Source organism: Electrona antarctica (assembly GCF_951216825.1).
Source record: "Electrona antarctica genome assembly, chromosome: 8".
In the NCBI taxonomy this organism is placed as follows: Eukaryota; Metazoa; Chordata; class Actinopteri; order Myctophiformes; family Myctophidae; genus Electrona; species Electrona antarctica.
In genome coordinates, this window is record NC_136789.1 from 36793995 (window position 1) to 36820880 (window position 26886).

Consider the following 26886-nt stretch of genomic DNA (forward strand, 5'->3'; position numbering starts at 1 on the left):
GTCCCAGGCTCACTTATCTGCGAAAAGAAGAGCCTGGTCACAACGTAAGGCAAAGAAGCTATCGGCGGACGTATCCTCCGGAACATCCATCAGATGTATTTCCCCCGGATACGATATTTTCCCGACCAATCACAACACTTGTTTCATTCGCGGAGAATGTGAACTGATTTGTAAAGCATCAACGTCATTTCCTTGTTTCGGTGGGGACTAGTAAACACAGCCGCACCGCGTGACGTAGTTATCTTACACGCAACACTTCCGCCACTTCCGCTGATAGTCTTTTCAGCGTAGGTCTTGCCCAGGGTGGTGCTATAGTGCTTTGCATAGGCTTTAATTTTGGCATCACATAACACTACACCTAATATACACACATACATAACTAAACTATTCCCTCCCGTCCACTTTATTGACTTGTTCATTGTCCATTCATTGTCAACGGCATTTAATGTTTGTTAGGAAAACATTTGGATCACACACACACACACACACACACACACACACACACACACACACAGAAAGCTGGACATAGGAGGGGCTACCACCCTTCAAAAAAGAAAATACATGCAAAGTATTTTTCCTCAATTAACCCTTATTTAATAAGTAATGAAATAGTGGCCCATTCATTGGGCATGCAATAGAACACAGAGAAATGGCATTAAATCATAACATAAAAACTATAGACTTCTAGTGAGACAGTTTCTATCTTCTACAATGTTACGTATATGGTGTACATGGTGGTCATATATAGTAAAGATTAATTATATTTCACGGTGAAAATAACAAAATGTGTGATAAATATGAAAAAGCTACTACTGTGGAAGGGTTATCATGTATTAATTTACTTATATTGACCCTGTAAACAATGTCATATAGGTATGGTTTTGCCCACTCAATGCATAATTAACGTTCCAATTTTGGAGCTGTGGCTCATGGACTAAGAACTGGTTCTGAACTGAACCGGTTCCCAACCAGTGCAAAAGGGGCCAAAGGAGCTGGGAAAGACTATAAAAGACGAGTCCTAATGAAAACTTCTGTTGACAGAGCAGTGTAAATATCCATTATATTTTTTGCTTGTCTATCCAACTCCCAGACAACATACAGCTGTTTAACTTGACCCTGCCAGTGGGGTAATTGAGAGTGGACCTGCCAGTGGGGTAATTGAGAGTGGACCTGCCAGTGGGGTAATTGAGAGTGGACCTGCCAGTGGGGTAATTGAGAGTGGACCTGCCAGTGGGGTAATTGAGAGTGGACCTGCCAGTGGGGTAATTGAGAGAGGACCTGCCAGTGGGGTAATTGATAGAGGACATTTGTGTGTCTTCAGGTGACAGGACTCACGGAACCTCTTGTCACAATGTGTACAGTGGAAAGGTTTCTCTCCCGTGTGGATACGCTGATGTCTCTTGAGAGCGCCCGACTCACGGAAACTCTTCTCACAATCTGTACACTGGAAAGGTTTCTCTCCGGTGTGTGTCAACAGGTGTCGTTTCAGGTCCGTCAGGCCGTTGAAACTCTTGTCACAGTAATTACAACTATAAGGTTTTACTCCATTGTGGATGGTCATGTGCGCCTTCAGCTTGGACGATGTGTCGAAGCTCGTGTCACACTGCGTACAGTGGAAGGGTTTCTCTCCAGTGTGGACGCGCATGTGAGTCTTCAGGTGGGCTGATTGGTTGTAACTCTTGCCACAGAGTTCACACTGGAAGTGTTTCTCTCCAGTGTGAACACGATTGTGAGCTTTCAATTGAACGGCCAAACCGAAGCTCTTATCACACTGCGTACAGCGGAAAGGTTTCTCACCGGTGTGGACCAGCTGGTGTGTCTTCAGACCACTCGAGTTAATGAAACTCTTGTCGCAGTGTGTACATCTGAAGGGTTTTTCTCCACTATGGCTCAACTCGTGTCTCTTCAAATTCGACGAGCGGTTAAAACTCATGTCACACTGCGTACAGCGGAAAGGTTTCTCTCCAGTGTGGATGAGCTCGTGAGTCTTCAGGTGTTTCGACTGGGAGAAACTCTTGTCGCAGTGTGTACACTGAAAGGGTTTCTCTCCGGTGTGGACAAACCGGTGTGACCTCAATAGACTGGAGCGGTTGAAAGTCTTGTCACACTGTGTACATTGGAATGGCTTCTCTCCAGCGTGGACACTCTGGTAGTGAGCCTTCAGCTCGCCTGGCCGACTGAAACTCTGGTCACACAGTTTACACTGGAACGTTTTCTCTCCAGTGTGGATACGCTGGTCGTGTCTCCTGAGCGCATCTGAGCCGCGGAAACTCTTGTCGCAAAGTGTACAGTGGAAAGGTTTCTCTCCAGTGTGGACAAGCTGGTGTCTGTTCAGGTCAGATAAGCCAGTGAAACTCTTGTCACAGTGTTTACAACTAAAAGGTTTTTCTCCCGTGTGGATACGCTGGTGAGCCTTGAGAGGACTGGACTGATTGAAACTCATGTCACAATAGGTACAGTGGAAGGGTTTCTCTCCAGTGTGGACACGTTGGTGTGTTTTCAGGTTTGAAGAATGTTTGAAACTCTTGTCACAAAACGTACAGTGGAAAGGTTTCTCTCCAGTGTGGACTCCTCCACTTGTCTCCCCAGTGGCAGATTCAGAACGGTGTGAAGAGAGGAGCTGCTCTTCACCAGTCGATTGTTGCATTGCAACCCAGTACTTTATATAAGCTTGTGTTTTCATGTTTTCAGTCGAGGTGCTGGCTGGAGGCTCTGTGTCTCTCTTGTCGTCATCAATAACATCATCGTCCTCATCATCTTCACTTGTCCACACTGACTCTTCAGCCTCTCCCGTCGTTACTAGTAGCTCCTCCTGTTCCTTTTTAATCTGTGGAGGCCCTGGTTCGTCCTCATCATCATCTTCACTTGTCCAGGTTGACCCTTCAGCCTCTCCTGTCGTTACTAGTAGCTCCTCCTGTTCCTTTTTAATATGTGGATCCTCGTCGCACACAGGGAGGTGCACGATGTCTAGAAAGAGAGAAAAATAAATACAAAGACAATTCAACACGTTGTTAGTTTTTAAAAGGGTAATTGGAATAACTTCCGCTGTAAATAAATGGTCCATTTCCAAACATTCTATCCTCATTCATCAAAGAGTGTTCTTGGCCTAAACCGTTCTACGTAAGAGTTATAAATTACGCTTTTAAAGCCATACAATTTAACAATTGCTTCAATATTATTTTCCAAAAGCAAAAAGGTAACTTGCCTACTGTCCGTTAGACAAGTACTGTATTTGAAGGCCCAAGTAAAATGTAGTGTAGGGCTGCACGATTTTGCAAAAAAAGTAAAAGAAATACATTGTCTCAAATATGCAAACAAATATGAATTTTCCTATTGGAATAAAGTCCAAACCTTAAACAAATCCCTTTGGGATTAAACACGTAAAAACGTTATGTCCATTAACACCTTGCTTGCCCGGACCTATTTAATCCATTACTAAAATGTGCCCATCATTTATAGCGCCCGGACCACTTTTACCGGCGCACCGGAAGTTGTTGTGAATGTCTGTGTAGCAGCTAACAATAGCCACACCACTCTAGAGTCGATCGACAACAACGGGAGGTAATAATACATCTATCGTGACTAGCGACTGGACCGCGGAAGGCCGTCAAACACAGGATCGTTTTTCAGAATTAGACGGGATGATTTAGATCGGGAGTTATGAACGTTTTAAGATTTTCGTTTTCGTCAGCTAAACAGGCAGGGAACATTTTCGATGACGTGTCACTCTTGCGCGTCATCGAGGATTGGGCAACAAGCGCTCCTAGGCTGTGGAGCGATGCGATCGGTTTTGATATCATTAATCTCTGTCCTATTTATCAATCTCCGCCTTGGGAACTTGACCATGAACTTGACGGAGATCTCTGCCCCGGGCCTCCATGGTGTTAACCAGAGGTCATCACCATGCTGGCTTGTGGTGGACATTTTAGCCTTATTTCCATTTTGTGCCACGGACATACAGAATGACTGGACAGTAATATTACCGGAAACACAGAGCTAGCCCTGAATGACCATAACAGGTCTGTAACTCTGAGAGTGTACAAATGGGCCCATAAGGGTCGATTTGGTTCCATTTAAAACTGAAATGTAAAAATGTTGGGGTAATGCAATTCGGATATGAAGCAGAGGGCCGTATAAAACCTGTCCCCGGGCCCCGTTTGGCCCACGGGCCGCACTTTGGACACCCCTGTACTACAGCACTAGCCTGGGCACCTTGTCCACTAGAACAGCGCTTCTTCAGGGGGTTCTTAGCACTGGCCCGCTACAATGCAGCCAGTGCGTCCACCAGTGCCAGTCCAGAGGGTCGATGAGGAGATGTCGCCACAACAATTCCCTGAGTATGGCCCTCGGGGAAGGCAGTCAGAGGAGCAGAATAGATGCTGTTTTTGACACACACAAGGATAATTCTATCAAGAATAGTGAAAGATCTGAACGGGGTGAACAGACTGGCCACGAGTTGCAAGGTACCACTAACCAGTCTCATTCATTGTGCATGAATGGAGGAAGGCAGAATATAGAGCAAAGCTACAGGAAAAGGATTCTGTATGCAACTGTGAATCACAGTCTCAAGACAGCGAGCAGGTGTCTGCTCTTCAATGTCAACAAGAAGAAGCAGATGGTCGCCTACTTCCCCATTCTGCCCGATGCAACGAGAGAGGGTGTACAAAATCCTCCATTCTGCCCGATGCAACGAGAGAGGGTGTACAAAATCCTCCATTCTGCCCAAAATGTTTAACTATTTTCAGCAATGAGATCATATTGTGTTGGTGGGTAGTGGATCTTGTTGAGCTGGCCTTTTTGAAAGTAGCTCTCGAGTACAAAAAGTCTGGGCACCCCTGCTCTAGTATGATAAAACATCTGTTTTTCTCCTCTCCTGAACAGTTAGTCTTGCCCCAGTGACCGTCTCTGTATCAAAACGAGTCACATATCCAGATATTGGCATTGTCAATGCCAACATTATCCCATAGTGACAATACGTACTGAGTTGTGGGTCTTCAGGTTCCTGTTTAATAGAAAGGTCTTCAGGTTCCTCCTGTTTAATAGAAACCTCCCAGGCTGAGTCTGGAGAGTTCATCTTCACCTGCAGTCTGGACTCCACACACTGCTCTGAAATGAAGGAAGTGAATAATGACTTTATTTACTGGAGACCTAGTGAGGAATAACAATATTTGCTGAAGGTACCTAAGACCAACTCTCTAACACACTGGATTTCAACCAGTGGTCCGGGGACCACCAGTGGTCCTTGAGGGGGTTGCAGGTGGTCCCCATGCAGCTAAATGAGGGAGAGTTGGTAACCAAATGGACCCTTATAGATGTTTAACCCGAGAGTGTAAAATTAATTTCATTTTACACTCTCAAGAGTTACATTATTGTTAAACACCTGCATTACTTAATTTACAAGAAGTCGACACAATTAGATCTCTCCTAATGGTACCAACATCAATACAGCATTGAATTGTGGACAACATCGCATCCAACAATAACAAAATATTGAGGCTAAATGTCATCAAATGGTGGTTCCGTGGCTCAAATGCAGAATAAATAATGGGCCTTGATATGAAAAGGGTTGAAAACCACTGCTCTAACACATGAACCAGCAGTGAAAAGATAACGAGATTGATATTTTAGGGCAGAATTATTACTTAATTTAAGATTGCAAGTTGCATCCCCAAGCTACACTTATGTTCTTCACAAGTACGGATGAGTGATCCTCGCTCTAAAATCCAAAACACAATCTCAGTTAGATTGAGAGAAGTTTAGTTCAGATCATTAGCCAAGATGATGGAAAGAGAGCCATTGGTCAAGAAAGGTATAAGCAATGTGGATTGTGGAACAACCAGAAATACTGTCCAACATGTATCACGGTGGTGTGGTGTGCACCACAAGAAATTACCATAATGTATGTATGACCACTTTGTTTAATCATCTGACATTAAAATACATAGGGGTCTACGATCAAACAATACATAGGGGTCTACGATCAAACAATGAATACATAGGGGTCTACGATCAAACAATGAATACATAGGGGTCTACGATCATAGGGTCTACGATCATAGGGTCTACGATCATAGATCATAAATACATAGGGGTCTACGATCAAACAATGAATACATAGGGGTCTACGATACATAGGGGTCTAAATACGATCAAACAATGAAGCAAGCAAGGAAATAGTGTACACTGTACAGTTACAGTATATTTGTTTATATTTCAATGCATTATGTTTCCAATTAATGAGTAATCATGTAAAATATCAACACAAAATACATTATAATTATTTCCCAAAAAATCGAGCATGCAAACCTGTGTAAAGTAACTATGTTGTTGTTCTCTCTTAAATGTATCTAATTATGTAGACACTCAGTTATTAGGTTTATTATGATTTAGAAACGATTTCATTTTCCTCAGGTAAACACGCAGTTTTTAGACAAATTAGACAATATGCTTATTGTATAAACACGCACGCACGCACACACACACACACACACACACACACCCTAGCTGGTTCGGTTCTAACTCCGTCTGGAACCTCAATATCTACGCTTTAGCTCCGAGGTGAGCTAAATCTCGCAGCTAGATATTGAGGTTCCAAAAAACGGTTCTACGTTGTGACCCAAAACCTCCCAACGGTCACTCCACTCCTCTGGGTGAGTCAAAACAAAGAGAGGTACCTCAGGCTTTAGTTGGGACGTCCCTCCGTCAGTTGAAAGGTGCAGGTTTAGCAGCAGAGTTAACGTTATTAACGTTATTAAGCTTCCACTAGAAAACGTCTGTTTGTTTCGTCTGAAATGGACGGACTCTAGATTGCACTTAAAGCTAGCTTAGCGTTAGCCACGAAAACAAACGGTCTTTGAACTCCCGTGTGGAAATACCTCCAGTTTTCCCAGACTGTCCACAGACTGTCTGTAACACGAAAACTATATCAGTGTAACAACAACAAGGTTACACAGAGGGTTGTTAATAATGTACTCTATAGTGTAAAACACTGTTTACTGTATAAACTAACTTTCCCTGCGTCACGTTCAGCTCCAGAGCTGCTGCTGCTGTTCGGCTCAGAGTAATAAAGTAAGAGAGTGGCGACACTATAGCGTTGACTCCCACTGTAACAATGGAATGCGGAAGTGCTCATTCTATCTCAATGGGATAGTTCCCTAAGGATAGTTCCAGCCATAGGAGGAGCAATGCCCGCTTTGCGGCGAGATCAAAGCGTGTCGCCACTCTGCTACTCTACACTCTGGTTTGGCTCTCATGATGAATGATGAATTGAACATGGTGGGCGTGGGCCCTATTGCAAACAAGTGTAATGCTTTATGGTGTCGTCCACAGTTAACAGTTTTGTATTGAGTTGTGCTTGAAATGTACTGTAATTCTCCAATATGTTAATAAATAAATCAATCAATCAATCAATCATTCAATCATCGATGTTATTGCCAGGTTTGCGAGAAAACCAGCAATCATGTCTAGGGAAAAACACAAGCCCAAAAGAAGCAAATAGCAGATCTACCAGGACCACACAACGCGTCGGATCTGAATATTTTTTGAATATTTTTGAAACATTGTTATAATATGAATTCCACTTGTGTCTTTTTTTTTCTTCTCCTTTTGGGCGACTCCTCTGTGTTCCACCAGAGGGAGCTCAAGTACCACCAGTGGTACCAGGGGTTGGGACTCCTCTGTGTTCCACCAGAGGGAGCTCCAGTACCACCAGTGGTACCAGGGGTTGGGGACCTCCCTCTGTGTTCCACCAGAGGGAGCTCAAGTACCACCAGTGGTACCAGGGGTTGGGCGACTCCTCTGTGTTCCACCAGAGGGAGCTCCAGTACCACCAGTGGTACCAGGGGTTGGGGACCTCAGGCGGTCTCCACTCCAGAGCACGCCTAGCTCAGTGGTTCCCAAACGTTTTCATGTCAAGGACCCCCAAATTGACACTAATTAGCCCGCGGACCCCCATTAGTAAAGATATGCCAGGGACCCCCATAAGAGAAGATTTTTACGGCTCTAGCAGTGATTCTCAACCCGTTTAATTTCAAGGACCCCCAGTTTGACATGCATTAGTCTACGGATTTATGGCCCATTTGTACCATTTGTACACTCTCAGAGTTACAGACCCATAAGGGTCCATTTGGTTCCAAACTATCATTTAGCTGGGGACCCCCTGGAACTCCCTCAAGGACCCCTGGAACTCCCTCAAGGACCACGGGGGGTCCCCGGACCCCACTTTGGGAACCAAGCACGCCTAGTGTATCCGGCCAATTTCCATAATGCATGTACGTCATTCAAAGACCTGTTTTGTTTTTGTTTTTTACACTACTTTGGACGAATCAACGCCTCTGGGGTGGGCGGGTCTTTCCCGCGATTGGTCCAGTTTACGCTTGTGGGCTGGGCTCGTACTTCACCGTACGACGCCGCAGACCTTCAAGCCCACAGCACGTCGCTGTCGGAACGCACGTCGGTCTTGTAGATCTGCTTATTTTGGGGCATTGGTGGACAACAAACAAGGCGGCTCAATGTCTTGCCCTAGATGCCTCCATTTCCCACAATGCCTTGCGGGGTGTGAGCGGGATGCTAGAGAGCAATGAGGAAACAAACAACAGACCCACGTTTCTCTGCGTGTAGTCTTTTTTCCGTCTGCTGCTGCTTGGTGAATTAAATAGGAACTATGGTAGAAAGAGTAGAAAAGGTGCTTTGGTGTTGCGGTAGGCTACTTGGCGTTGCTGCTGGCGGTGGAATACTTTATTAACAGTTTGCTGAAAGAAGCACAGGATGTACAACAGATCCAGACACTGTATCACGGAAGACAACAAGACCAACTCCAGCTACCATGACGGTAACATTCCTATCCTTATTGTCTCCACCAGGCCGAAGGCATGGGGAGAGAGTATGTTTTGCACTCCGTCCGTCCGTGTGTGTCCATCCGTCCTTCCGTCTGTGGACAGCTAATCTCCGGCACCGTTACCCCGGTCGATGCCAAATTATGCACTCACACTCCCTGGATACGAACGATGAACCTCTGCCCCAAAAATTTCAGAACGGCCTGTTATAGCGCCACCAGGAGGCCGCTTTGTGCAAAACAAGTTTTTGGACAGTACACCTACAGATTTTGTCCAAACATCACACACATTGGTACACAGTTTTTCTAGAGCCATTCAACGAAACGGATCTTTCAGATTTCTCAGACTCCATCCTGATTGGCTAAGATTGGCTTCCAAAGTTCGCAGGAGTGCTCAGTTTCAAACAAAATGCTGCAAATCATGAACACATTGTGTGATTTCCGTGAAATTGTGCACGCACATTCCCACTAGGCCGAGGAAGAAATGCCAAATGAACATTTTCAACTCAGCCTCATGGTGGCGCTATAACTGGCCGAAAAGTGTTTTTACCTCTAACTGCACGGATCTGTGGATAACTTTGTATGCTAACTCCCTAGAGGCCAAGGAAAAACCTTTGCCTGGAATTTTTCACATCTGCTCTTTATAGCGCCACCAGGAGGCCGACATATGTAAAACACATTTTCTAATATTACTCCTTCAGATTTTATCCAAATGTCACGCAAATCGGTACACATGCTCTTCATAGTCATGTGATCTAGACGGGTTTGTTTGATTTATCATAATCCACCCTCATTGACTACGATTGGCTTCTAAACTTTTTAGGAGTAGCCCGCTTTGTACCCGTTTTGTACAAATCGCCACAACTACTCAACTGTGCATGCATATTCCCACTAGGCTTTGGAAGAAATGCCACTTGACAGTTTTCAAATCAGCCTGATGGTGGCGCTACAACAGGCCAAGCCGCGTCACACACAAACACACACACACACACACACACACATGTTTATATTGCTCCTAAACATTTTGCCAAACATCACACACACACTCCTATCCTCCTGGAGGAGACCTGTGCCCAGAAGGGCACTTTTTCTTGTTATTAATGTCCTTCGCCAGCTTGCAAAGTTGCTAATTCAAGCTGTTCATTCAGCAATAAATGGGTGGAACGATAATTTAAATCTGTATACGTATTCTGTGATTGTCAGCTGTATTTGTATACTAGTAGGGAAAGGAATGTAGAAATGTAATGTAATGTAATGTAATACTATGTAGTGCTTCTCAAAGTGGAGTCCATTAATGTAATACTATTTAGTGCTTCTCAAAGTGGAGTCCATTCATGTAATACTATGTAGTGCTTCTCAAAGTGGAGTCCATTCCGTTCATGTAATACTATGTAGTCTTTCTCAAAGTGGAGTCCATTCCGTTCATGTAATACTATGTAGTGCTTCTCAAAGTGGAGTCCATTCCGTTGTGGACCCCAGTGATGCTTGGGGGAGTTCCAGGCAGGCGCCAGAACCCCCCCCCCCCCCCCTCCCCCCAGTTACCGAAATAGGCCTACAGTGTATATTTATGTATTATTATTATATTATAATGAGCTTAATAGTTAGATGATTGGTAAATGATTAACCATGACAATACAGACACTTTTATTTTGTACTTTCTTGAGCCACAACTGTAGGATATACGGTGCTGGGTTACTACTTGCCTGTCGGGCCATGGCTCTTTAGTCGACCGGTAACGTACTGTGCCTGTGGAATGGGGGAACCCGGGTTCGCCTCCCGGCCGAGGCTACATTGGTGGCAGCGGTGTGTATCGTTGGGTAACCTCTACAGTCTACAAGTATGTTCCCGGGCGGCACAGACCCTAACCTAGGTAGTCGACAGCTCCGTCAGTCTCCCTGGGGTGGAGGTCCCCCCAGTCAGCGGAGTCTGGCTGGCGCGCGTGGAGCCTCCAGGTGTGGGGGACGACTGTGTTCTCTACGGTGCTGCGTTACTACTTGCCTATTGGGCCATGGCTCTTTAGTCGACTGGTAACGTACTGGTAACATACTGTCAGATATAATGGAGCCTACATGAGAGAAAAAAAGCGTCATATAATATAATAGCGTCATAATCTGTCTGCCTATTTCAAATGGCAGTGTCAAAACAGAGTCTCGTTTTTTTTGCTATATTGAAGCCAAGATACCAGCTGCTGCTGTTATGCGCGTAATCATCTCCACCAGGCCGAAGGCATGGGGAGAGAGTGTGTTTTGCACTCCGTCCGTGTGTCCGTCCGTCTGTGTACAGCTAATCTCCAGCACCATTAACCCGATCGATGCCAAATTTTGCACACACTCCCTGGATGCCAACGATGAACCTCTGCCCAAAACTTTCCAGAACAAGATGGATCTGTCCGATATTTCATATTCCATCCTAATTGGCTAACATAGGCTTTCAAAGTTTGCAGGATTGGCCCCTTTGAAACAAAACACCTCAAATCATGAATGCAGCGTGCAATTTACGTGAAATCTTTCACAGACTTTCCTACTAGGCTGAGGAATATATCCCACCTTTTTCACATTGGCCTGTTATAATGTAACATGATTGTTATTGTATTCAACAGGTGGATTTTTGCAAAACACATTTTTGGAACAAAATACCTCAAATCATCCAATTGCCATTAATGGTGTAAGAACAAATTGCACCCTGTTCACATTGGCCTATTATAGCGCCACCAGGAGGCCACAACTTGACCTGGCCTGGTGGAGACCTGTGCCCCGAGGGGCACTTTTTCTAGTTTCCCATTGATTTGAGAAGCTATGAATTTTGTTAGCTGTGTGTTGGTAACTCCTCGATAGCTGATATAATCCTGATTGTCTCTGTAGAGACCGACAGTCCAACGGATGCAAAAGCAGCAACAGGGACGGACCTCTGGTTCTCCCCCAGCGCGGGTGGTGGTGAGCGGCAGAGCGGGGCTGGTGTGATTGCTGGCCCTTCGCTGTAAGCAGTGCCTTGTTGCTGTTGGTAGCCTACAGGTTTAGGCGTCCTTGCGTCAAAAATAAGTTTGCCCTGGACACACTTTTTTCTTTCTCCGGTGCTATTAGTCTACTTTCCAGCCCATAGAGCCCCATTGTGAACCCGGACATGTTGAGTACACCAACGTTTTATGTTAGAAATGTTTAGTATGGGTCCCCAGCATGTAGAAACTGATGTTATAAATGTTGAGTATGGGTCCCCAGCATGTAGAAACTGATGTTATAAATGTTGAGTATGGGTCCCCAGCATGTAGAAACTGATGTTATAAATGTTGAGTATGGGTCCCCAGCATGTAGAAACTGCCGGATGCTAACTTGCATATGTTGAGCAATTTTCGTAATCGGCATAATTACCTTTAATGCCTATAATCATATAAAGACACTATTTCAGATGATAGTCCGAGACCTTAGGCATATTTTTGCGGTAATCAGTCTTAGAAGCACCACATTTGGCCCAGATGTAGCCCAGGGCATGCTCTAATGATTTAGCTAGGGTGCCCGAGCCGGCAACCTTCGGGTTTGCCATAGCGGCCAAATCCAATCTGGCCGCCACCAAAAACATTTGAACAAGATGAGCTACAAATGCGAACTTGGTTTCTATTTCATGTTTTCTGAACATTACATACACGTTGGAATGCTTATCATTATGATGGGGTGTGTCTAGGGTTAGAGAGAGAGAGAGAGACTTACTCACTTTGCAGCCCGTATCCACAACAGAGCACACTGCCCCCACCCCCTTCTGGCGAATACGAGACGGCTCGCCCCTTTTCCAACTCGCCCAAAGCGGCGCAGATCGGTCGCCTCAACGGGAAGAGCGGTCGCCCCAACGCGCGGAGAATTCACCCCCAAAAGTCCGGAGAATTCGCCCCAAAAGTCCGGAGAAGTCGCCCCAACAAAGAGAGAGAGAGATTTTTACATGTAGCTGTTATGTCTCACTGGCAGCTGTTTGATTGTGCTGCGCTCTTGCATATTCCTGTGTTGTTTGTGATGATTGGGGGGATTATCTGGGATCGACTACTTCAGTCTTGACATACAACATGATGTGTGATGATGTTGCTTTGCCTTAAGTAAAGAAGAGTTGTGTTTAAGCTGTCATGGTCCACTGATTCACAATAGTAGCCTACTTTTAAACAGAGAGAGAGAGAGAGATTTTTACCTGTACTATATTTGTATATGTACTTTGAGATTTTTCCTGTCATTTCAAACAGAGAGAGAGAGGGGGGGGGGGGTGGTATGTGTCTAGTTATAGTGAGACTCTTTTGTTTGAGTGTGCTGGGTCGTTACTACAACAAGAACAACAACAACAGATCAACTGTAGGAATGTAACCATTTATTTGAGAGAAATAATATATACAGATGCCACTTTAAAAAATAGTTGAACAAAAAGTCTGTGAAAGATTCCACGTAAATTGCACGCTGCCTTCATGATTTGAGTCATTTTCAAAAATCCACCTGTTGGTGGCACTGTAAGTCTGTGAAAGATTTCACAGGCTCCAGGTCCCCGGCTAAATCTTTAACTTTAACGCAACTCAATGGCTGTGGCCCAAGTTTAACATAATGGTAGTACAACAACAACTCATTTCAGTAATGGAGGAATGGAACACCTTAGAATTTCAAGTACTGTACTTGGAATGGAATTTCCAGAACAATGGAGGGCCGTAAGCCATTCATTATCCATGCATAATTTTCAATTTCCAGAACAATGGAGGGGAGTAAGCCATTCATTATCCATGCATAATTTTCATTTGACCAACAACAAACTGGTTCTAAATGTTCTCCTTTGACAAACAATGTTCTAATATGAGAAATAAGGTAAAATAAACATGAAATAAACACGGGGCGAGATATCCATGCGTTGGGGCGAGATATCCACGCTGTGGGGCGAGCTGTCCACACTATGGGGGCGGGCTCTCCACGGCTCGGGGCGAGCCGTCATCACTTTTTGAAATTCTGTGGCGAGCCGTCTTCACTTTTCGAAATTCTGTGGCGAGCCGTCTTCACTTTTCGCGAGGGCGAGTTGGAAAAGGGGCGAGTCGACCTGGTACCCTTCTGAATGCTAACTGACTGTGCCGAACACTCCACCACCACAGTCAGTCACCGCAGAACACATCGAAAAACAACACGTAGTGGTGACCAGGGCTCCACAGTGACCAGGGGCTCCACAGTGACCAGGGGCTCCACAGTGCGACTATGTACTCGCATTTTCTACTAAAAATAGCACCGTGTGAGTTGTACCATTCACTTTGTAGCACCGGTGCGACTACAGAATTTGCCCGTACAATCGTGATAAAGACAAGGCACTGATACAACAAGTGCACATTCTATAGTCGCATACATATACTTTATGTTCTGTAGTACGGCGGTGTCGTTCGATAAAAAGAGCCGATCTACAAGCTAACAATGTGTCGAGGCTCAATGCGGTGCTCAAGTTTGGAATGTTCAAACGTAACTTGATATAACTTCTAACCAAACGCGGGTTTAACAGTGCACACACGCACGGACATGGAGTGGACGGCTTGACATCTATCAAAAACAACCCTGGCTTAGCACCTCGACCGCTTAAACAAACGCGTGTGCGCAGCGTGAATGATAATACGAATGACCGACCTGGCTGGATACATATAGGCTACATATCAGTCAGTCAGTGGTCCATCCATTGTTTGACCTGCATAATGAGCAACGAAAAAAAGATCTGTCTCCCCCACACCTCCTCCCACCACCACCACCATGTTCTGCGTAGCAGACCATATAGCTTAGTAAGTCTGAAGTCGGTAGTCTACTGTAGCTGCATATGTCCATGTTCTGTCTGAACTGAAGCAGTCAAAGCCAAGGAGAATGTTACAATACTAATTCACCATCGACAAGCCTGCCCTGCACTGAATGTCACATGATGGAACAGCAGGATAAAAACGGATAGTCTTGTCTGTCTGTCCATCCATCTATGAGCAACATACAAATAAATTATCTATCTATCTATCTATCTATCTATCTACATAAAAACAAATTGATTATAGGCCTATAGATTATATAAAAATAAACATGTTACATAAACATGATATCATGATGTTCCGGGGGACCCCTGTGTCCCTATGTATGCACCCGATTCGACTGTTATCAATAGACAAGACGGTACGATTGTTTTCGACGAGTATGGGCATGCTCTGCCGACTGATAAAAAAAAGAAAACGACAGGATTAAGGTTGGCGAACATGCGTTAATATTAGGACCGCGCTGCGATATGCTTGCGGTTAAGTTTAGGGGAGGGTATGAGGAGGCTTGTCATTTTCAGTAGGCTCCCAGCATGTCCAGTAGACCTGAATAGACCGATAAGATCGGTTAACGTGTCATCAACGCCAATCGCAGCCAGTAGGCTCCAGACGAGCCGATCGGCTAGATAAGATCGGCGTAATAAGTAACCTACTGGGAATTATCGGTTGATTTTCGGTCGAAACGGCTGATGTATGTATGTCTACGCGTCCTATAGCACGGATGAGCACGGAAAGCTGCAACACAATAACTCTGTCATTTCTCGACCGTTTCAGACGCGGGAAAACCCGCCGGAACCAGGCCGGCCACCTGGCCGTGTTCCTGGGGGTCTGGATGTTCCGGAGATCCCCCGGGGACCCCCACACGGTAACTCTGTCATTTCTCGACCGTTTCGGACGCGGGAAAGCCCGCCGGAACCTGGCCGGCCCCCTGGGCGCGTTCCTGGGGGTCTGGATGTTGCCCCCGGGAACCCCCACACACTACAGTTCAACCGCTCACTTCACACAGGTGTAAGTTTTATCCCCAGTTACATAGAGCATTTCATACCAGGGTACACATTCTCTTCAGGGGTACACTTTTTTACACATGGACCTATCCCCAAACAACACATAGACAGTCCTATTAGTAGTATCAACTGTATCCCCAAACAACACATAGACAGTCCTATTAGTAGTATCAACTGTATCCCCAAACAACACATACAGTCCTATTAGTAGTATCAACTGTATCCCCAAACAACACATACAGTCCTATTAGTAGTATCAACTGTATCCCCAAACAACACATACAGTCCTATTAGTAGTATCAACTGTATCCCCAAACAACACATAGACAGTCCTATTAGTAGTATCAACTGTATCCCCAAACAACACATAGACAGTCCTATTAGTAGTATCAACTGTATCCCCAAACAACACATACAGTCCTATTAGTAGTATCAACTGTATCCCCAAACAACACATAGACAGTCCTATTAGTAGTATCAACTGTATCCCCAAACAACACATAGACAGTCCTATTAGTAGTATCAACTGTATCCCCAAACAACACATACAGTCCTATTAGTAGTATCAACTGTATCCCCAAACAACACATAGACAGTCCTATTAGTAGTATCAACTGTATCCCCAAACAACACATACAGTCCTATTAGTAGTATCAACTGTATCCCCAAACAACACATACAGTCCTATTAGTAGTATCAACTGTATCCCCAAACAACACATAGACAGTCCTATTAGTAGTATCAACTGTATCCCCAAACAACACATACAGTCCTATTAGTAGTATCAACTGTATCCCCAAACAACACATAGACAGTCCTATTAGTAGTATCAACTGTATCCCCAAACAACACATACAGTCCTATTAGTAGTATCAACTGTATCCCCAAACAACACATACAGTCCTATTAGTAGTATCAACTGTATCCCCAAACAACACATAGACAGTCCTATTAGTAGTATCAACTGTATCCCCAAACAACACATAGACAGTCCTATTAGTAGTATCAACTGTATCCCCAAACAACACATACAGTCCTATTAGTAGTATCAACTGTATCCCCAAACAATACATAGACAGTCCTATTAGTAGTATCAACTGTATCCCCAAACAACACATACAGTCCTATTAGTAGTATCAACTGTATCCCCAAACAACACATACAGTCCTATTAGTAGTATCAACTGTATCCCCAAACAACACATACAGTCCTATTAGTAGTATCAACTGTATCCCCAAACAACACATACAGTCCTATTAGTAGTATCAACTGTATCCCCAAACAACACATACAGTCCTATTAGTAGTATCAACTGTATCAAATACCCAAACAACACATACAGTCCTATTAGTAGTATCAACTGTATCCCCAAACAACACATACAGTCCTATTAGTAGTATCAACTGTATCCCCAAACAACACATACAGTCCTATTAGTAGTATCAACTGCTTGCTTTGTTTATTTGATTAGTTTATTTTCATTATTTTTGTATTTGTACAGGAATAAAACCCTTTCACTAAGCTCTGTGTTGTCATATACAACACATGCTAGTATTAGAGCTGATAGTCCTTATATTCTATACAACACATGGATAGTATTAGAGCTGATAGTCCTTATATTCTATACAACACATGGATAGTATTAGAGCTGATAGTCCTTATATTCTCTACAACACATGGATAGTATTAGAGCTGATAGTCCTTATATTCTATACAACACATGGATAGTATTAGAGCTGATAGTCCTTATATTCTATACAACACATGGATAGTATTAGAGCTGATAGTCCTTATATTCTCTACAACACATGGATAGTATTAGAGCTGATAGTCCTTATATTCTATACAACACATGGATAGTATTAGAGCTGATAGTCCTTATATTCTATACAACACATGGATAGTATTAGAGCTGATAGTCCTTATATTCTCTACAACACATGGATAGTATTAGAGCTGATAGTCCTTATATTCTCTACAACACATGGATAGTATTAGAGCTGATAGTCCTTATATTCTCTACAACACATGGATAGTATTAGAGCTGATAGTCCTTATATTCTCTACAACACATGGATAGTATTAGAGCTGATAGTCCTTATATTCTATACAACACATGGATAGTATTAGAGCTGATAGTCCTTATATTCTATACAACACATGGATAGTATTAGAGCTGATAGTCCTTATATTCTATACAACACATGGATAGTATTAGAGCTGATAGTCCTTATATTCTCTACAACACATGGATAGTATTAGAGCTGATAGTCCTTATATTCTCTACAACACATGGATAGTATTAGAGCTGATAGTCCTTAGATTCTATACAACACATGGATAGTATTAGAGCTGATAGTCCTTATATTCTATACAACACATGGATAGTATTAGAGCTGATAGTCCTTATATTCTATACAACACATGGATAGTATTAGAGCTGATAGTCCTTGTATTCTCTACAACACATAGATAGTATTAGAGCTGATAGTCCTTATATTCTATACAACACATGCTAGTATTAGAGCAGATAGTCCTTATATTCTATACAACACATGGATTGTATTAGAGCTGATAGTCCTTATATTCTATACAACACATGGATAGTATTAGAGCTGATAGTCCTTATATTCTATACAACACATGGATAGTATTAGAGCTGATAGTCCTTATATTCTCTACAACACATGGATAGTATTAGAGCTGATAGTCCTTATATTCTCTACAACACATGGATAGTATTAGAGCTGATAGTCCTTATATTCTCTACAACACATGGATAGTATTAGAGCTGATAGTCCTTATATTCTCTACAACACATGGATAGTATTAGAGCTGATAGTCCTTATATTCTATACAACACATGGATAGTATTAGAGCTGATAGTCCTTATATTCTATACAACACATGGATAGTATTAGAGCTGATAGTCCTTATATTCTCTACAACACATGGATAGTATTAGAGCTGATAGTCCTTATATTCTCTACAACACATGGATAGTATTAGAGCTGATAGTCCTTATATTCTCTACAACACATGGATAGTATTAGAGCTGATAGTCCTTATATTCTCTACAACACATGGATAGTATTAGAGCTGATAGTCCTTATATTCTATACAACACATGGATAGTATTAGAGCTGATAGTCCTTATATTCTATACAACACATGGATAGTATTAGAGCTGATAGTCCTTATATTCTATACAACACATGGATAGTATTAGAGCTGATAGTCCTTATATTCTCTACAACACATGGATAGTATTAGAGCTGATAGTCCTTATATTCTCTACAACACATGGATAGTATTAGAGCTGATAGTCCTTAGATTCTATACAACACATGGATAGTATTAGAGCTGATAGTCCTTATATTCTATACAACACATGGATAGTATTAGAGCTGATAGTCCTTATATTCTATACAACACATGGATAGTATTAGAGCTGATAGTCCTTGTATTCTCTACAACACATAGATAGTATTAGAGCTGATAGTCCTTATATTCTATACAACACATGCTAGTATTAGAGCAGATAGTCCTTATATTCTATACAACACATGGATAGTATTAGAGCTGATAGTCCTTATATTCTATACAACACATGGATAGTATTAGAGCTGATAGTCCTTATATTCTATACAACACATGGATAGTATTAGAGCTGATAGTCCTTATATTCTCTACAACACATGGATAGTATTAGAGCTGATAGTCCTTATATTCTCTACAACACATGGATAGTATTAGAGCTGATAGTCCTTATATTCTCTACAACACATGGATAGTATTAGAGCTGATAGTCCTTATATTCTCTACAACACATGGATAGTATTAGAGCTGATAGTCCTTATATTCTATACAACACATGGATAGTATTAGAGCTGATAGTCCTTATATTCTATACAACACATGGATAGTATTAGAGCTGATAGTCCTTGTATTCTCTACAACACATAGATAGTATTAGAGCTGATAGTCCTTATATTCTATACAACACATGCTAGTATTAGAGCAGATAGTCCTTATATTCTATACAACACATGGATAGTATTAGAGCTGATAGTCCTTATATTCTATACAACACATGGATAGTATTAGAGCTGATAGTCCTTATATTCTCTACAACACATGGATAGTATTAGAGCTGATAGTCCTTATATTCTCTACAACACATGGATAGTATTAGAGCTGATAGTCCTTATATTCTCTACAACACATGGATAGTATTAGAGCTGATAGTCCTTATATTCTCTACAACACATGGATAGTATTAGAGCTGATAGTCCTTATATTCTATACAACACATGGATAGTATTAGAGCTGATAGTCCTTATATTCTATACAACACATGGATAGTATTAGAGCTGATAGTCCTTATATTCTATACAACACATGGATAGTATTAGAGCTGATAGTCCTTATATTCTATACAACACATGGATAGTATTAGAGCTGATAGTCCTTATATTCTATACAACACATGGATAGTATTAGAGCTGATAGTCCTTATATTCTATACAACACATGGATAGTATTAGAGCTGATAGTCCTTATATTCTCTACAACACATGGATAGTATTAGAGCTGATAGTCCTTATATTCTCTACAACACATGGATAGTATTAGAGCTGATAGTTCTTATATTCTCTACAACACATGGATAGTATTAGAGCTGATAGTCCTTATATTCTCTACAACACATGGATAGTATTAGAGCTGATAGTCCTTATATTCTATACAACACATGGATAGTATTAGAGCTGATAGTCCTTATATTCTATACAACACATGGCTAGTATTAGAGCTGATAGTCCTTATATTCTATAAAACACATGGATAGTATTAGAGCTGATAGTCCTTATATTCTATACAACACATGGATAGTATTAGAGCTGATAGTCCTTATATTCTCTACAACACATGCTAGTATTAGAGCTGATAGTCCTTATATTCTGTACAACACATGGATAGTATTAGAGCTGATATTCCTTATATTCTCTACAACACATGCTAGTATTAGAGCTGATAGTCCTTATATTCTATACAACACATGCTAGTATTAGAGCTGATAGTCCTTATATTCTATACAACACATGGATAGTATTAGAGCTGATAGTCCTTATATTCTCTACAACACATGGCTAGTATTAGAGCTGATAGTCCTTATATTCTATACAACACATGCTAGTATTAGAGCTGATAGTCCTTATATTCTATACAACACATGGATAGTATTAGAGCTGATATTCCTTATATTCTCCATACAACACATGCTAGTATTAGAGCTGATAGTCCTTATATTCTATACAACATATGCTAGTATTAGAGCTGATAGTCCTTATATTCTATACAACACATGCTAGTATTAGAGCTGATAGTCCTTATATTCTATACAACACATGGATAGTATTAGAGCTGATAGTCCTTATATTCTGTACAACACATGGATAGTATTAGAGCTGATAGTCCTTATATTCTATACAACACATGGATAGTATTAGAGCTGATAGTCCTTATATTCTCTACAACACATGGCTAGTATTAGAGCTGATAGTCCTTATATTCTATACAACACATGCTAGTATTAGAGCTGATAGTCCTTATATTCTATACAACACATGCTAGTATTAGAGCTGATAGTCCTTATATGCTATACAACACATGGATAGTATTAGAGCTGATAGTCCTTATATTCTCTACAACACATGGATAGTATTAGAGCTGATAGTCCTTATATTCTCTACAACACATGGATAGTATTAGAGCTGATAGTCCTTATATTCTCTACAACACATGGATAGTATTAGAGCTGATAGTCCTTATATTCTCTACAACACATGGATAGTATTAGAGCTGATAGTCCTTATATTCTATACAACACATGGATAGTATTAGAGCTGATAGTCCTTATATTCTATACAACACATGGATAGTATTAGAGCTGATAGTCCTTATATTCTATACAACACATGGATAGTATTAGAGCTGATAGTCCTTGTATTCTCTACAACACATGGATAGTATTAGAGCTGATAGTCCTTGTATTCTATACAACACATGCTAGTATTAGAGCAGATAGTCCTTATATTCTATACAACACATGGATAGTATTAGAGCTGATAGTCCTTATATTCTATACAACACATGGATAGTATTAGAGCTGATAGTCCTTATATTCTCTACAACACATGGATAGTATTAGAGCTGATAGTCCTTATATTCTGTACAACACATGGATAGTATTAGAGCTGATAGTCCTTATATTCTATACAACACATGGATAGTATTAGAGCTGATAGTCCTTATATTCTCTACAACACATGGCTAGTATTAGAGCTGATAGTCTTTATATTCTATACAACACATGCTAGTATTAGAGCTGATAGTCCTTATATTCTATACAACACATGCTAGTATTAGAGCTGATAGTCCTTATATGCTATACAACACATGGATAGTATTAGAGCTGATAGTCCTTATATTCTCTACAACACATGGATAGTATTAGAGCTGATAGTCCTTATATTCTCTACAACACATGGATAGTATTAGAGCTGATAGTCCTTATATTCTCTACAACACATGGATAGTATTAGAGCTGATAGTCCTTATATTCTCTACAACACATGGATAGTATTAGAGCTGATAGTCCTTATATTCTATACAACACATGGATAGTATTAGAGCTGATAGTCCTTATATTCTATACAACACATGGATAGTATTAGAGCTGATAGTCCTTATATTCTATACAACACATGGATAGTATTAGAGCTGATAGTCCTTGTATTCTCTACAACACATGGATAGTATTAGAGCTGATAGTCCTTGTATTCTATACAACACATGCTAGTATTAGAGCAGATAGTCCTTATATTCTATACAACACATGGATAGTATTAGAGCTGATAGTCCTTATATTCTATACAACACATGGATAGTATTAGAGCTGATAGTCCTTATATTCTATACAACACATGGATAGTATTAGAGCTGATAGTCCTTATATTCTCTACAACACATGGATAGTATTAGAGCTGATAGTCCTTATATTCTATACAACACATGGATAGTATTAGAGCTGATAGTCCTTATATTCTATACAACACATGGATAGTATTAGAGCTGATAGTCCTTATATTCTCTACAACACATGGATAGTATTAGAGCTGATAGTCCTTATATTCTCTACAACACATGGATAGTATTAGAGCTGATAGTCCTTATATTCTCTACAACACATGGATAGTATTAGAGCTGATAGTCCTTATATTCTCTACAACACATGGATAGTATTAGAGCTGATAGTCCTTATATTCTATACAACACATGGATAGTATTAGAGCTGATAGTCCTTATATTCTATACAACACATGGATAGTATTAGAGCTGATAGTCCTTATATTCTATACAACACATGGATAGTATTAGAGCTGATAGTCCTTATATTCTCTACAACACATGGATAGTATTAGAGCTGATAGTCCTTATATTCTCTACAACACATGGATAGTATTAGAGCTGATAGTCCTTAGATTCTATACAACACATGGATAGTATTAGAGCTGATAGTCCTTATATTCTATACAACACATGGATAGTATTAGAGCTGATAGTCCTTATATTCTATACAACACATGGATAGTATTAGAGCTGATAGTCCTTGTATTCTCTACAACACATAGATAGTATTAGAGCTGATAGTCCTTATATTCTATACAACACATGCTAGTATTAGAGCAGATAGTCCTTATATTCTATACAACACATGGATTGTATTAGAGCTGATAGTCCTTATATTCTATACAACACATGGATAGTATTAGAGCTGATAGTCCTTATATTCTATACAACACATGGATAGTATTAGAGCTGATAGTCCTTATATTCTCTACAACACATGGATAGTATTAGAGCTGATAGTCCTTATATTCTCTACAACACATGGATAGTATTAGAGCTGATAGTCCTTATATTCTCTACAACACATGGATAGTATTAGAGCTGATAGTCCTTATATTCTCTACAACACATGGATAGTATTAGAGCTGATAGTCCTTATATTCTATACAACACATGGATAGTATTAGAGCTGATAGTCCTTATATTCTATACAACACATGGATAGTATTAGAGCTGATAGTCCTTATATTCTCTACAACACATGGATAGTATTAGAGCTGATAGTCCTTATATTCTCTACAACACATGGATAGTATTAGAGCTGATAGTCCTTATATTCTCTACAACACATGGATAGTATTAGAGCTGATAGTCCTTATATTCTCTACAACACATGGATAGTATTAGAGCTGATAGTCCTTATATTCTATACAACACATGGATAGTATTAGAGCTGATAGTCCTTATATTCTATACAACACATGGATAGTATTAGAGCTGATAGTCCTTATATTCTATACAACACATGGATAGTATTAGAGCTGATAGTCCTTATATTCTCTACAACACATGGATAGTATTAGAGCTGATAGTCCTTATATTCTCTACAACACATGGATAGTATTAGAGCTGATAGTCCTTAGATTCTATACAACACATGGATAGTATTAGAGCTGATAGTCCTTATATTCTATACAACACATGGATAGTATTAGAGCTGATAGTCCTTATATTCTATACAACACATGGATAGTATTAGAGCTGATAGTCCTTGTATTCTCTACAACACATAGATAGTATTAGAGCTGATAGTCCTTATATTCTATACAACACATGCTAGTATTAGAGCAGATAGTCCTTATATTCTATACAACACATGGATAGTATTAGAGCTGATAGTCCTTATATTCTATACAACACATGGATAGTATTAGAGCTGATAGTCCTTATATTCTATACAACACATGGATAGTATTAGAGCTGATAGTCCTTATATTCTCTACAACACATGGATAGTATTAGAGCTGATAGTCCTTATATTCTCTACAACACATGGATAGTATTAGAGCTGATAGTCCTTATATTCTCTACAACACATGGATAGTATTAGAGCTGATAGTCCTTATATTCTCTACAACACATGGATAGTATTAGAGCTGATAGTCCTTATATTCTATACAACACATGGATAGTATTAGAGCTGATAGTCCTTATATTCTATACAACACATGGATAGTATTAGAGCTGATAGTCCTTGTATTCTCTACAACACATAGATAGTATTAGAGCTGATAGTCCTTATATTCTATACAACACATGCTAGTATTAGAGCAGATAGTCCTTATATTCTATACAACACATGGATAGTATTAGAGCTGATAGTCCTTATATTCTATACAACACATGGATAGTATTAGAGCTGATAGTCCTTATATTCTCTACAACACATGGATAGTATTAGAGCTGATAGTCCTTATATTCTCTACAACACATGGATAGTATTAGAGCTGATAGTCCTTATATTCTCTACAACACATGGATAGTATTAGAGCTGATAGTCCTTATATTCTCTACAACACATGGATAGTATTAGAGCTGATAGTCCTTATATTCTATACAACACATGGATAGTATTAGAGCTGATAGTCCTTATATTCTATACAACACATGGATAGTATTAGAGCTGATAGTCCTTATATTCTATACAACACATGGATAGTATTAGAGCTGATAGTCCTTATATTCTATACAACACATGGATAGTATTAGAGCTGATAGTCCTTATATTCTATACAACACATGGATAGTATTAGAGCTGATAGTCCTTATATTCTATACAACACATGGATAGTATTAGAGCTGATAGTCCTTATATTCTCTACAACACATGGATAGTATTAGAGCTGATAGTCCTTATATTCTCTACAACACATGGATAGTATTAGAGCTGATAGTCCTTATATTCTCTACAACACATGGATAGTATTAGAGCTGATAGTCCTTATATTCTCTACAACACATGGATAGTATTAGAGCTGATAGTCCTTATATTCTATACAACACATGGATAGTATTAGAGCTGATAGTCCTTATATTCTATACAACACATGGCTAGTATTAGAGCTGATAGTCCTTATATTCTATAAAACACATGGATAGTATTAGAGCTGATAGTCCTTATATTCTATACAACACATGGATAGTATTAGAGCTGATAGTCCTTATATTCTCTACAACACATGCTAGTATTAGAGCTGATAGTCCTTATATTCTGTACAACACATGGATAGTATTAGAGCTGATATTCCTTATATTCTCTACAACACATGCTAGTATTAGAGCTGATAGTCCTTATATTCTATACAACACATGCTAGTATTAGAGCTGATAGTCCTTATATTCTATACAACACATGGATAGTATTAGAGCTGATAGTCCTTATATTCTCTACAACACATGGCTAGTATTAGAGCTGATAGTCCTTATATTCTATACAACACATGCTAGTATTAGAGCTGATAGTCCTTATATTCTATACAACACATGGATAGTATTAGAGCTGATATTCCTTATATTCTCCATACAACACATGCTAGTATTAGAGCTGATAGTCCTTATATTCTATACAACATATGCTAGTATTAGAGCTGATAGTCCTTATATTCTATACAACACATGCTAGTATTAGAGCTGATAGTCCTTATATTCTATACAACACATGGATAGTATTAGAGCTGATAGTCCTTATATTCTGTACAACACATGGATAGTATTAGAGCTGATAGTCCTTATATTCTATACAACACATGGATAGTATTAGAGCTGATAGTCCTTATATTCTCTACAACACATGGCTAGTATTAGAGCTGATAGTCCTTATATTCTATACAACACATGCTAGTATTAGAGCTGATAGTCCTTATATTCTATACAACACATGCTAGTATTAGAGCTGATAGTCCTTATATGCTATACAACACATGGATAGTATTAGAGCTGATAGTCCTTATATTCTCTACAACACATGGATAGTATTAGAGCTGATAGTCCTTATATTCTCTACAACACATGGATAGTATTAGAGCTGATAGTCCTTATATTCTCTACAACACATGGATAGTATTAGAGCTGATAGTCCTTATATTCTCTACAACACATGGATAGTATTAGAGCTGATAGTCCTTATATTCTATACAACACATGGATAGTATTAGAGCTGATAGTCCTTATATTCTATACAACACATGGATAGTATTAGAGCTGATAGTCCTTATATTCTATACAACACATGGATAGTATTAGAGCTGATAGTCCTTGTATTCTCTACAACACATGGATAGTATTAGAGCTGATAGTCC

At 40.3% G+C, this 26886-nt stretch overlaps 2 protein-coding genes across 3 annotated transcripts in view; one reads left to right on the forward strand and one right to left on the reverse strand.

Annotated features, from left to right (window-relative positions):
* Positions 1-520: 520 nt before the first annotated feature.
* On the reverse strand, positions 521-7043 carry LOC306927611 (uncharacterized protein). Of its 2 annotated transcripts, none has more exons than XM_079507412.1 (3): positions 6675-7043; positions 4981-5101; positions 521-2967 (listed from the first exon to the last, which is right to left on the reverse strand). In XM_079507412.1, exons 2-3 carry the CDS (start codon positions 5072-5074, stop codon positions 1106-1108), a joined length of 1956 nt encoding a protein of 651 aa, XP_079363538.1. In that variant the 5' UTR covers positions 5075-5101; positions 6675-7043; the 3' UTR covers positions 521-1105. The 2 variants fall into 2 exon arrangements, with proteins under 2 accessions (XP_079363538.1, XP_079363537.1); XM_079507411.1 differs by having other exon boundaries at positions 522-2967; positions 4981-5106.
* Positions 7044-8663: 1620 nt separating this feature from the next.
* The window catches only part of LOC306928747 (uncharacterized protein), a gene marked incomplete at its 3' end in the record, with an annotated part of 86887 nt that continues 68664 nt past the window's right edge, over positions 8664-26886 (forward strand). The window contains exons 1-2 of the mRNA XM_079509019.1: positions 8664-8830; positions 15387-15620. Of these exons, the coding sequence (XP_079365145.1) occupies positions 8825-8830; positions 15387-15620 (240 nt within the window). The 5' untranslated portion in view covers positions 8664-8824. The remainder of the gene's footprint in view (positions 8831-15386; positions 15621-26886) is intronic.

Bases quoted from the DNA above. Each gene is read 5' to 3' on its own strand.
- LOC306927611 (XM_079507412.1), bottom strand. From the start codon at position 5,074: ATGAACTCTCCAGACTCAGCCTGGGAGGTTTCTATTAAACAGGAGGAA. The intron at 2,968-4,980 runs GTACGTATTGTC...CTCTCTTTCTAG, and splicing joins ACCTGAAGACCCACAACTCA to ACATCGTGCACCTCCCTGTG.